We start from the raw sequence: 13,000 nt of genomic DNA, 5'->3' as shown, positions 1-13,000 counted from the left end.
GAGAGGAATCATACATTAAGGTTAAGTAAGGTTTAATGTCTATTTAACATTTACATTTAATTTTCAAATGTTTTAATTGTTTTTATATTTAGAAATACGGTTATAGTGTTGGGAATTGGTAATAACACGCCTCTGGGACGGATTAAATTTATATGCCAAAGTACCAGTGTACTTTTATTTGCACATATATCCACTGATCAGCCATAACATCACCACCACCACCACCACCAGGTGAACTGGACAACATTGATTAAGCCCCAGTAAATTGTTAAAAGGATCATGCACACCCAAGGATGAGACTGGAATTAAACATGACTATAATCAGCTGGATGTTGTTGTTTTGTTTTTCCATTTCAGTACTGGTAGTATACTTTTGTGTTGTAATGCAGCTTTCATATCTCTCTTCTTTCTGTTCATTCTTTTCCTGAAGTTGCCCCCTGCTCTTACCCCGTCCTCTCTGTTCATTCCTCAGATCATGAAGGAGGTGTGTCGAGCTCTGGGTACAGCGGCGGTGGACGACAGTAAGCTGCTGTTGCTCAGCGCGGTGGGCAGCATCTTCTGCAGCGGCCTGGACGCCTCGTACCTGATCGGCCGCCTCTCCACCGACCGCAGGAAAGAGAGCAGCAGGATCGCCGAGGCTGTGAGGTAATGACCCGGAGCAGAGCGTCCCAAAAGCGTTACTTTTGACCATCATTAGACGGTTCAACAGGCATTACACTGATCTCTCTCTCTCTCTCTCTCTCTCTCTCTCTCTCTCTCTGGGGTCTAAGATTTAAAAATTCTAATGCTTTTAGAAAACTGTCTATTCTAATGTGAGTTTTATACATCCTTGTGTTCTTCATTTTAGGTTTTAACTTTTGCCCACTGTTTTACTTATTTTTGAAAAGGCCACAGTCGTTTTGAGAAATGTGCTACAGTATATACATTTTATGTTTTTTTTTTTTTGTTATTGTTTAAACCATAAATCCTCTTTATAATTATAAAGACAGCCCAAACAAATTACACACTTCAGGAAAAGAAAAAATGTATCATCATGCATATAAATATATACTATATAGGTTTTATATCCATTAAAAATTTAGTATTAAAATATTTTTTATATTTTTTTTTCTCCTGAAAGGCTATGATCTTTAAAAGACTTTTGATCTATATATATATGCATATATCCTGTATGTGTATATATACAGTGTGTGCAAAAATCTTAGGCACTATATTTTATGCTGTACCAATTTTGTTATACATGTTGATCATGTCTGGATAATTTTAAGTTATATATACAAAATCATTAAGTATTTCCATATATAACTTAAAAATGGACAAATAAATAACATTACAGGAGAATATATTCATGGCTGTAAAGAAAAAAATATATAGTACACGACAGCCCAGTTTTCAGATGGAAAGAAAAAAACCTAATGTACGCTCCTGGGATTTGCATAAAAATGTAAAGGAGCGAGTGTGATAGAGTTACCAGAAGAACTTGTATTCTCCAGCAAGCTCAATAAAACCTAACAGCTGTTAGTCTACTATATTTTTTTCCTTTACAGCCATGCATGTATTCTCCTGTAATGTTATTTATTTATAAATTTTTAAGTTAATACTTAAAATACTGACTGATTTTGTACATAATTATGCTGACATGATAAACATATATAACAAAATTGGTACAGCATAAAATAAGACTTTTGCACAGTACTGTGCGTATATATACACACACACACACCCTCACACCTTGGATTGTGAGTACCCTGGTCTGCAAGTGTTTTGTAAGATAAGCAAAAAAAAATTAACTTGTTAAACGAGTGAGGTCTTGATATACGTATTCTTGTAGTACATATAACAATCTGTGACTGTAGGTGTGGCAAAGCTGCATCATCTATTTAACCAATAATAAACATAAAGTACTTATTCACAAAAATCAAGCATTTAAAATCACTTTCAACACTTGATACTTCCTTTAAGTAGGTGAAAAGAAATGTTTATTTTCCATGTGTAAGTTTATTCAGCCATGTTGCAAGACACTCCCTGCCTATTTACCACCATGGTGTTTTTATTGCCCCTAGTGGTCAACCATGGGAATGGCACTAAACAAAAACTAAAAGATGTCTATTAGGGCAGGAATGGTGGTGCCCTAGGCTGCCTTAATGCATGGGCTTACCTCTTCAGTATTGTTCTAAAATGTAGAAAATAAGTCACAAAAATAAAAGCATTGAGTTTGAAGGTGAGGCATGCCCAGGCTTTCGACTGGTACTGTGTATCCATTGTGTACAGGAGGGTTAATAAACGGGTTGCTAAAGTTTTTAACAGTAAATTGGACTAGGATTTAAAGCAATCTGACCGTCATCATCATCTTGTTTACTAGCAAACAACAAGAATTTAATCTTAATAGATTTTCCACAAACAAAGCAAGCAGACTGTGTGTGTGTGTGTGTGTGTGTGTGTGTGTGTGTGTGTGTGTGTGTGTGTGTGTGTGTGTGTGTGCAGAACTATTTCTGTTGGAGGATGTGTCGCAAACATCGGTAGAGAGAAAAGCGGGATTAGGGGTTGGATGATGAATGTTTGAGAACTGCATGTGCACAACAGTGACCTTGTTTTTGCAGAGCAAAGACGGAGAGGAAGAGGGAAACTGTGTGTTTCTTTTTTTCCAGTGCTTGAATTATTTGTTGCTACTTTCATGTCTTTTGTTTGGTTTTTGAGATGGAGTTGAGCTGGATTTTATTTTTAACTCAAACCAAGCAAAACCTCTGAAGACTGGACGCAGGACGAATGTTTGTTGTGGTCTCTTGAACGTCGGTCACTTGGGTTTCTCTAAAAATGAATTCGACATTAGCCTATGGCGCAAGTCGAGCGTGAAATCTTGATTCAAGTAGATTTAGCATCATTATATGGTAATGTTGTCTGTCGCACCACATTTTTCACTCATGATTAAGCTCCTGCTTCACACTCAAGCAGTTCTACTTCTAATAAACACTCCTTCATCAAGGAACTGTTGTAGCAGATCACAGTGTGTGTGCACGTGTGTGTGTGTGTGCTGTGAGAACCCTGATGGAGAACCTCTTAGTTTACGCTGATGGTCCTGTAGGGTTTGTCTGGTTCCTGGAGCTCAACACAATCATCGTTACTGTCAGAATGATTAGAATAATTACGCTTATTAATGTTGTGCTGCTCTTCAGGGTGTTGATTCGTTACCAGAACTTGGAACCTTTTGGTTTCTGGAATAGACATTTTAAATCATAAAGTTAGTTATGAACTTATTAGTGTAGCATCTTTTAAAAATTTGACTTTCACTAAAGTGTGTGAAATTCACAAATATGCATTAATGAGCGTTTTAATATTTTAATGTTATATAGCATGCATTACTCTTTATAATAAGTGTGTATATATATATATATATATATATATATGTATGTATATGTATGTATGTATGTGTGTGTGTGTGTTATACTGTATAACGTGTACAACTCCTTATATTACCTTACATAAGCCTGCATAAATGTTCATAAATAGTTTTAATCACTTATAACTTCTTATATAACATACAATACTTCTAATAATACAAGGGGCGTTCAAGTTAAACCGGGACTTTTGTTTGTGCAGAGTAACAATTTGTCTATATAATCCTTAGCTACAGTAATGCACTTTTCCCAGTGTTTCTTTAGTGCTTGGGCACCATTAAGATCGAAAATTTTCTCACTAATGCTTCACGTCCGAAACCCTGGCCTCCCAGGAACTCCTGGAAATGGACTGTACGGTGCATGTGGCGATAACTCCCTGCCGAGTTCCTGTAATTTGCAATGGGTGTTGGTGAATGATTGTGTGTACAGTTCACACATACTTAATGACGGGTTACCCGTCGATTTTTAAGGATCAGCTGTTCCACTCGCTCAGTGTTCATACAGGTGGTGTCCCAGCCACCTCAGTCAGGATCATCATTCACGGTCATTACAACCTTCTTTAAAATGTTTGCACTGTTCAGATGTTTTCCTGCAATTAAAAGTCTCATCAATGTACTGTGCTTGAAGTCTTCTGTAAATGTCAATCGCTTTTACACCTTCATTTAACATAAATTTCATCACAAGTCCCGGTTTGACTTGAACGCCCCTCGTAACTTGTGTAATCCTTTAAAAAATTGTCTTACATACTTATGAGCATTTATAACATCATAAATGTTTAACACCTTATAGTACTTTACACAATTTGGCTTTTTATATAGCATGCATTATGCCTCATAATATCTTACATCAAATATGTATAACAGTGTACATGCTTATACATAGTTCTGAGAATTTTATTTGATTATTTAAGCTTATATAAATGCTTATATATAGTTAGGAGCATTTCGAATGTTATATAGCATGCATAACACCTTCATAGCAACTGATCTAAATCTCTATACGTAGTTCTGAGAGTTTCAAATTTGTTATGTATTATTTATAACACCTTATAGTACCTTGCATAAATACAGTAGAACAAATTCTGAGCATTTATAATGCCTTAAATAGCATGCATTACTCCTAATACTTTACATAAGCATGTATGAATGCTCATAAGTAGCTCTGACTAAATGTGAATAAAATCTTATCATGCCTTCAGTAAGTCTGCCTACTGTACATACTGTAGTTCTGAGTATGTACTGTATATGTTTTATAACCGCCATAATCTCTTATAATGCCTTACATAAGCGTGTATGAATGTCCATAAGTAATTGTGAGCATGTACAATGTTATAAAACATTACAGCACTTTTATCCAAGCCTGTAAATGTTCATAAAGGTTTACGAGGATTAATAACGTGCTATAAAGCATGCATTACACCTTGTATGTCTTACACTATACTTTTAGGTAAAAGATTCCCCTTCAGTGATGGTTCAGCCTATTATTTTTCTCAGTTATAACGTTACGTTTTTGTTTTTGTTTATTTATTGTTGACAAATCACCATTAGCACTGAGACCTGACGGCGCGTCTCGGTCGTGTGTCTCTGCAGGGATTTTGTAAAAGCTTTCATCCACTTTAAGAAGCCCATCGTTGTGGCCATCAACGGTCCCGCTCTGGGTTTGGGCGCCTCCATCCTTCCTCTGTGTGACATCGTGTGGGCCAGCGAGCGGGCCTGGTTCCAAACCCCGTGTGCCGCGCTACGCCTAACGCCCTGCGGCTGCTCCTCGTACACCTTCCCTCAGATCCTGGGTGTGGCTCTGGTGAGTAAATCACTTCATTCATTTAATTACGGAAACAAATATCTTTGTGTTAGTTTCACATAATCATGACGATCCCACTTTCTTTGACTTTTTGACTTTATTACTGTGATATTTTAGTTCTCATATGATAATATCAACTTTATTATTGGCTTGGGTCCTAGGTTCGATTCCCGTGTCGGGTCTGTGTGCATGGAGTTTGCATGTTCTCCACATGCTCTCGGGGGGTTTCCTCCAGGTTCCTCAGTTTCCTCCCACAGTCCAAAAACATGCCGTTTAGTCTAACTGCCGTTCCCAAACTGCCCATTGTGTGTGAATGTGCGCGTGAACGTTGACCAGAGGTCCTCAATAAAATCAGACCCCAACAGGAATAAAAAAACTGTATTTTATTTATCTTAAAATATATAAATAAATAAAGAGTCTTAAAGTGTTTTTTTTTCTAAATAAAAAAAGTGTCACATGATGCAGTATAGCAAAAATGACAAGCAAATAACTTCTTTGTATGGGAATGAATACACTGGTTACCCCTGGCCTCCACGGTCCTAGATGGATGAATCATTATTATTGTTTTGATTTTTGGATTCACATTGTGAGTGCGTTTGCGACAAGACTCTGATGTGGTCTCAGACCTCTTCCTGTTCACGTTACAGTTCCTCTAGAGCTCTCAGACCCTGCCTGCTCTTATAAATAATTTTCCGCCATTGTTTTTTATATCATGCAATAGCATGAAGTCTGTCTACAGCAATTCTTGTGCCCAATTCTAGTGCGCTTGAATCCACTGGCATAAGGCAAAGTGAATCTTCAGCACCTGTTGGGTTTTCAATGTGTTGCTCATGTTGTCACTAAAGTTCTGTCACACATATGATCATGCGCTCGCCGATTCCGATTAAACAGATCCAGAGGTATTCCTATACCCGATTAGATCGCACCGTGCTAGAAATTAGTAACAATCTGGTTTAGGCATTGAGAACATGACAGGGACGTGGATAGGATGGAGCACGAACTTGATAAATGTCCATTTTGACCCCGTTCTTGCTGCGTTCTTTGGTATTTTTAGAATGCAGTTGGTCTTGGTCAGAGTGTGACGGGGCAACTTAATTCAATCCAATTTTATGTACTGAGAGATTTTAACGATGGAAAATGTACAGGAATAAAAACATCTGGATATATACAGTATATTAAAACAAAATAAGAAATGTATAGATTCTTAAAATTCGCTTTTTTTATTGGTCTTCAATGAGCAAGCTGGCGTCAACTTGGAAGAAACCTTGATGGACCAGACTCAGAGGGAACTCATCCACATTTGGGTGATGTCATACTGTATATAATGACCATAAATAAATCCCTTCTGTAAATCTGTGTTCTGAGGTCAAAAGTGCAATTAAGAGGAAATGTGATTTAGTTAATAGGAAGTCCACTTTACGGTTATGAGGTCACCTGCTGTTCACTGATGCAGACTTGGGTACGAAACTGTTGGTGGCAATTTCGGTTCTGAACTATCATAGTGACCGCAGTAACAGATCGTCATAGTGAAATAGCTTGGATCAGATGCATTCAAACAAAACCCTCGTCATGGATGTTTATTGGTGACTCTAAATGAACTTCTCCTCTAAAGCAGAGGTACGTTTTGGTCTTGCTTTCCTGGGAAGGTCCTTATGGTAGACAGTTTTATCATGGCGCTTGATGGGATTTGCAAGTATTAATAACATTCAATTATTTTTCATAAGTACTTTAAAGCACAGTGAAATTATTTTGTTGCATATCCCAGTTATGAAGCTGGGATCAGAGCGCAGGGTCAGCCAGGATACAGCGCCCCCTGGAGCAGATAGAGTTAAGGGCTTTGTTCAAGGGCTTAACAGTGGCAACATGGCGGTGCTGGGGCTTGAACCTCAGACCTTCTGATCAGTAACCCAGGCATCCACAGCCTTAACCGTATGACCCGGCACTGCCCATGGCAATACTGTTCTTGCAAGAACCGTTCCAGAACTGTTGTTGTTGTTATTGGTTTCTTATTAAAATCTCGTATTGTTTTATAATTTAGAAAATAAACTACAAAACAAGAAAAAAACACTGAATTAGAAGGTGTGCCCATATCTTTGACTGGTACTGTATGCATACTGTATGTATGAGGGGTTCGTCATCAGTTGAAAGTTGACGATGAAATGAAATCAGTTTTCTGTTCCTGGATTCGGTTTGTGTTTCTGCTGTTTAATAATTCCATTCCTTCATTTAATTTTTTATCCTATTTCATGTTTTAGACCTAAAATAAGAAGAGTTTTGTTGTGTGCTTAAGTGTTCATCGATCTTCGTTGACATTTTCTTGTTTCTAGGCCAACGAGATGCTGTTCTGTGGGAGGAAGCTGACGGCGCAGGAGGCGTGTAGCCGAGGTCTGGTCTCGCAAGTCTTCTGGCCGACGACCTTTAACCAGGAAGTCCTGCTGCGGGTGAAGGAGATGGCGGCCTGCAGCGCTCTGGTAAATATTCTCAGAAATTCCAAGTAATGTTTAACCGTCCTGTTCTCTCCGGGTCAGAACCATTTGAAATAAATTAATGAATTCATATCTATAATGTTCTTATGAACATAATAACATTTACAGCATTTGGCAGACGCCCTTATTCATTGCGACCCACATTTTTAGGGTTAAGGGCCTCGCTCAAGGGCCCAACAGTGGCAACTTGGGGTTTGAACCTGGAACCTTCTGATCAGACTATTATAATGCAGTATGTAGTTGATTTATATGTGGAGTCACAGTATGGAGTTGTACAAGTGTTGAATGTAAGATTAACATGTTTTTAGCCTTTACTCAGGGTTATGTCTGGCGTGATGAGGTAATGCTGTGTCACCGATTACGGTATAACGCATCCGGTCAAAACACAGTATTGGTGCTAAGTCTGGTTCCACTCAAGGTTTCTTCCTGTTAACATTTCAGGGAGTTTTTCCTTGCCACTGTCACCATCATCTTCTCCTTGCTCATTAGGGACAGTCTTATCATTTTGATTCATAGACATTCACCTTTAATACACACTTCCATAATTTCTTTTGATTGTGTAAAGCTGCTTTGCGACAATGACATTTGTAGAAAGCGCTATACAAATAAAATTGAATTGGATTGAATAGAAGCATATGACCTGTAACGAATATTGCCTAAATTGTTTTTTGGTAAGAGCTTTAAAAAAAAGCAAAATAAAATAATAATCTGTAGTGTCCGTAACCATGTCAAATTCATGCTGCAATGTCTTAACAATTTAGCATTTTAGAATAATACACTTTTTCAGGAGGAATCTAAATCGGCCAAGTTTCATCTAAATGACAGTTAAGATCGTTGAGAGATTTGAATTTTAAAAAAGTTCCGGACACTAAAACATAAAAGGGCATGAAATTGTATTCAGCAAGTGTGTTTCTTTTTATCTGATAAGAATATAAATGTGTATGAGTATTTACAAAAAACTAGGCATGGAGCGAGAGATAAGAAGCTTTAAGTATCATGATAAATTGTGTTATGATCCTATCTGAAAAATTCACTTCTTCACCTAGGTGAGACACTTACCATGTTTTGGCCGGTTATGTGATTAGATCATCGTCAATTAGATCATCATCATCAGCCCTCAGTTCATTTTTTACTTACATAAAAATCTCAGTAAGAATGAATGAAAAAGGGAAACAAAAAATAAAGAAGGAAACCGAAAGAAAGTATAAATAAGTGTAAATATTATTATTATTATTGTTATTATCCAGGTCCTGGAGGAGTCTAAGTGCATGGTGCGCGGCATCCTGAAGTCCATGCTAGAGGAGGTGAACGAGAAGGAGTGCCAGATGCTGAAACAGCTGTGGTGCTCCACCAAGGGCCTGGAGGCTCTCTTCTCCTACTTACAGCATAAAGGTTACAACGCCTAAATGTCTCACACGGCCAGCGTGACCGCCGCCGCCCCCCAGTCGCCCCCACCCAGAGCAGACCATGATGTCATGTACTTTAAACAAAATGAATATAAGCCAAGAAGTCATGTTTATTATTATTATTATTATTATTATTATTATTATATATTATTATATTCTGATTCTAATTATTTATAATCCCGACTCTGTATGAGGGTTCTTTTCGAGGACACTTCCAGACCAGCATTCGAAACACTGCTAATTCTTATGACTTATTGAAATGCCTTTAATGTTGTGGTTCTTTATTTATTTAAAAGAAAATAGAAAAAAAGCCATTTTGCATACAAGTGCAAACAAATAATTCAATAATCCTGTGTAGATGTACAGTGTAGATAAGTGTGGTTGTTTAATTTATTGTCACTCTCATGTCTAATGGGGTGAAGTTCATACCAAAGGTCCTTGGGGAAATTATGCTAATTATTATAATAATTATTATTATTAGATTTTCTTTTCCTTTTCTTAAACCTTAAACACGTTCTTGTCATACACCATCGTGGTTGTGATGGCGACAGTGCAATAGTGACGGGTTTGTCGTGAAGTGTCGATGGAATGCCATCCCTCCTGTTTTTTTTTTTCTTTTTTCTTTTGTCCTTTTGTTAAACGTCAATTACCGTCTCTGTCGTCGGTTCTGAATGTGATGATCGACTCTCTTCATGTTTGATTAGAGGGATGAAAAAATTCTTTTTAGAGCAGTAGGTGCTCTAAAGAAAATACACCCCCCCCTACACACACACACACACACACACACACACACACACACACACACACACACACACACAAAACCTTTACAGACGTCTCTTGCATTGTTCATTCCTGCTTCATAAGTCTATGCAAATCCAATAACTGTCGTTTTGTTTTATTTCTTCCCCTATAGTTATCCTGATTACAACGCATCACTTACTAAAGGAGATTGAAGTTTAAAATGAAGTGATATTATATCGTGACAGTCTATAAGATAATATAATATGTAATGAAGATAGAGAAAATGACGCTGAATCGTAACGTCAGTGCTGCTGTTCGTTCTTTTTCTCTGCTCTAAACTGTGCGAATTTGCCTCCTAAAAGTTTTCTTTTTTTTCCCCCATGAATTCAGTAGATGAGTAGATGTGTGTATGTGTTGCAAAGAGCTCATGAAGTTCTCAAGTAATTTTAAATAATTATCTTATGTTTTTTGTTTGTTTGTTATGGCCTTTAGAAATCAGAATGATATATAATAGAAATTATATAAATCTGAATGGTATGTAATAGTGCATCTAAAAAAACAATTATTTACTCAAACTCGAAATTAAGTATTTTAATAGTTTGAGATACTGGATTTTTTATTGTTCAAGAGTTGAAAGCCATAATCATTGAAATTAACACAAACAAACAAAGAAGAAGAAGTCAGCCTCCACCCTTTCACTTGACATATAATGAATGTAGAATATGAGTTTCACTTTTTTAAATTAAATAATGAAAAAAGAGGAAAACAATATTTTTTCTGTGATTTGCAGATTTTTTTTTTTTAAATGCATGCACCAGGATGTACATATTGCATCAGCATAAAACACAAGCCTGGCAAAAATCAATGGATGGTATTTTACTTTTTTTTCACTTAGGTCATCAAAATTACGTACTTCCAAAAAAAAAAAAAAAAAAACATGCCAATTTAGAAAGAAAAACAAAACAAAAAACACGATCACGGCCACTTCTGACACAAAGTCCGGGTTTAGTTCTTTAAAAATCTCCTTTCACAGGAAACATTCCATGATGTACGGACATGATACCCTCCTGTCTCAAAATGTCTGAGGGGCGTTCAAGTCAAACCGGGACTTGGAATAAAATTTCTAATGAATGAAGACGTAAAAAAAAACAAAAAAACATTGACATTACAGAAGACTTCAAGTACAGTACGGTGATGGTATTCAAGATTCAAGATTCATGACAATTTACTTGCCACCTGAACACATAACACAAAATAAATCAATAAAAAAACGATAGGAAAAGTAGAATAAATATATATTATGGGAAATAAACAGTAAAAGGAAGCTGTCCGGCTATAATAAATATTATTTAGTACTACTGTATAATGTACATAATCCCCAGATATGGAAATGATGCGACTCGTAGCCGCAATAAAACATCAAAGTGTTCCTTAAAAAAAAATTTACAGAAAAATTTTCATCAGCTTGTAGAAGAGACGCGTTTGTGTGTGTGTGTGTGTGAACTGTACATACAATCATTCACCAACACCACTTGACATTTCCACATGTTTGGGCAAACATTTCCTGGGAGGCCAGTGTTTCAGACAGAAATCAGACAGCCAGTCCGATCATGGCTCCGGCGTACTGAGAAAACGTTCTACCTTGATGGTGTCCAAGCACTTATGAAACACTTGGATAAGTGCATTAGTGTAGCAGGGGATTATATAGAGAAATAAAGGGAGTTATTTAAAAGTCCCGGTTTGAATTTGACTCGAACGCCCCTCATATTTCACTATTTACTGTATATATATGACAGTTATTGGTGCATCCATTAATAACAAAGTTATTTGTTCGCAGGAGCGTCTTGTGTTCTGGAGATTTGGACAGACAAACAAAAGAACATAAAAGCTAAATGCATGACACAAAATGATTTAACCCCTGTGTTCTGTTTGCTATTTAGCAGTGGATTTACTGCAGTATATTGACACACAATGCAGTAAGAATAAAAACGCACACCGTTATTCCTCCAACAGCAGGTGTTTGAATTCAGTCCCGGTGTCTTTCAGAAGTATTGGAACAGGTGTTTCTGCTACACTGAAAACATTTGGGTTCGAGAATAAAATTTGAATATGATTATCGAAATCTAGGTGTGTTAAACAAAAAAAAAGAAACTGCGGGTGTGCAAAAGTATTGGAACGGATAGATTTTAAGTAAATGGGTGTCAACGTCATGTTGCATATCCCACAACCCTGTACCCGAGGGCAGTTGTAGACTAAAACCCTTCCCATTTCTCTCTGTTGAAGTCCATTGATGTGTTGGTGGTGTTTTGGCTCACTAGATTCGAATATATTAAAAATATATTGAATTAATTCCGTCATCAATAATGATTAGTGAGTGTGTTTCAGAAGAAGCCCAAGCCATGACATTACCTCGACCATGCTTCACCCGTGAGCTCACATACTGTAACACAACTTACCATGACTTTAGTTGAGGTTAACCTTGGTTCGAGAACGTTTGTAGCTCTTCTCTGAAAATCTTTGCCAGTTTCAGTCTGATTCTTACTGCGGATGTAAGATTTTCATTTTGTAGTAGGGTCTCTCTATTTCTTCTCTGAAAGTCTTATTCGAACGGTGAATTGTGACACCTTCACCCCTGCTCTGTGAAGTTTGTTGATGTCACTGACGGTGTTCATGGTTTTCAGTTTTTGTCATCAACTGCAGTAGGTTTTACTCACCTAAGCTGTTCCATGTCTGGGGTGGTGAGTACACTGGTGGGTTCTTTATGACTTTCCACATTGCTGAATTGTCCAATGGCTCTGGTGACCTGGTTTTCTGTCTTTTCTTGCCTCCATAATGTTTCCCATGCAGGCTCAAGCCAAGGGTAGAAATTCAGAGCTATTAACTGGTTAAATTAAAAATTACCTTTGTAGACCTTCTAGTTGACCTTTTGCCCATTACATGTTCTTCTATATTGTGACCTCATATAAGAAAAACCTTGTTTCTGATCTCTGCTGGCTTCTGGTGCGGCTTAACAGTTGCTCATTTACATAGACACTAAAACAACACATTTGGAAGTGGAGTGAAATAAAGGAAGTGTGAGGCATTAAAAAAGGCTTTAGCTGAGGGGTAATTTCAGCTGGACCATTAACATACACACACTTTGGGGCAGCACTCAAATTATAGTAAAATACTG

The 13,000-nt window shown here is 37.2% G+C and overlaps 1 protein-coding gene across 2 annotated transcripts in view; it reads left to right on the top strand.

Moving 5' to 3' along the window:
- The window catches only part of LOC128527946 (chromodomain Y-like protein 2), a 61,084-nt gene extending 51,206 nt beyond the window's left edge, over nucleotides 1-9,878 (top strand). For both annotated transcript variants that reach the window (XM_053500620.1, XM_053500619.1), the window contains exons 4-7: nucleotides 473-645; nucleotides 4,985-5,195; nucleotides 7,523-7,666; nucleotides 8,929-9,878. In XM_053500620.1, the coding sequence (XP_053356595.1) occupies nucleotides 473-645; nucleotides 4,985-5,195; nucleotides 7,523-7,666; nucleotides 8,929-9,087 (687 nt within the window). In that variant the 3' untranslated portion in view covers nucleotides 9,088-9,878. The remainder of the gene's footprint in view (nucleotides 1-472; nucleotides 646-4,984; nucleotides 5,196-7,522; nucleotides 7,667-8,928) is intronic.
- The last annotated feature ends 3,122 nt before the right edge of the window (nucleotides 9,879-13,000 follow it).

This window comes from Clarias gariepinus, chromosome 7 (assembly GCF_024256425.1).
Source record: "Clarias gariepinus isolate MV-2021 ecotype Netherlands chromosome 7, CGAR_prim_01v2, whole genome shotgun sequence".
NCBI lineage: Eukaryota > Metazoa > Chordata > Actinopteri > Siluriformes > Clariidae > Clarias > Clarias gariepinus.
Note: the sequence above shows the minus strand (reverse complement) of the source record. Positions and strands in the feature narration are given on the sequence as shown.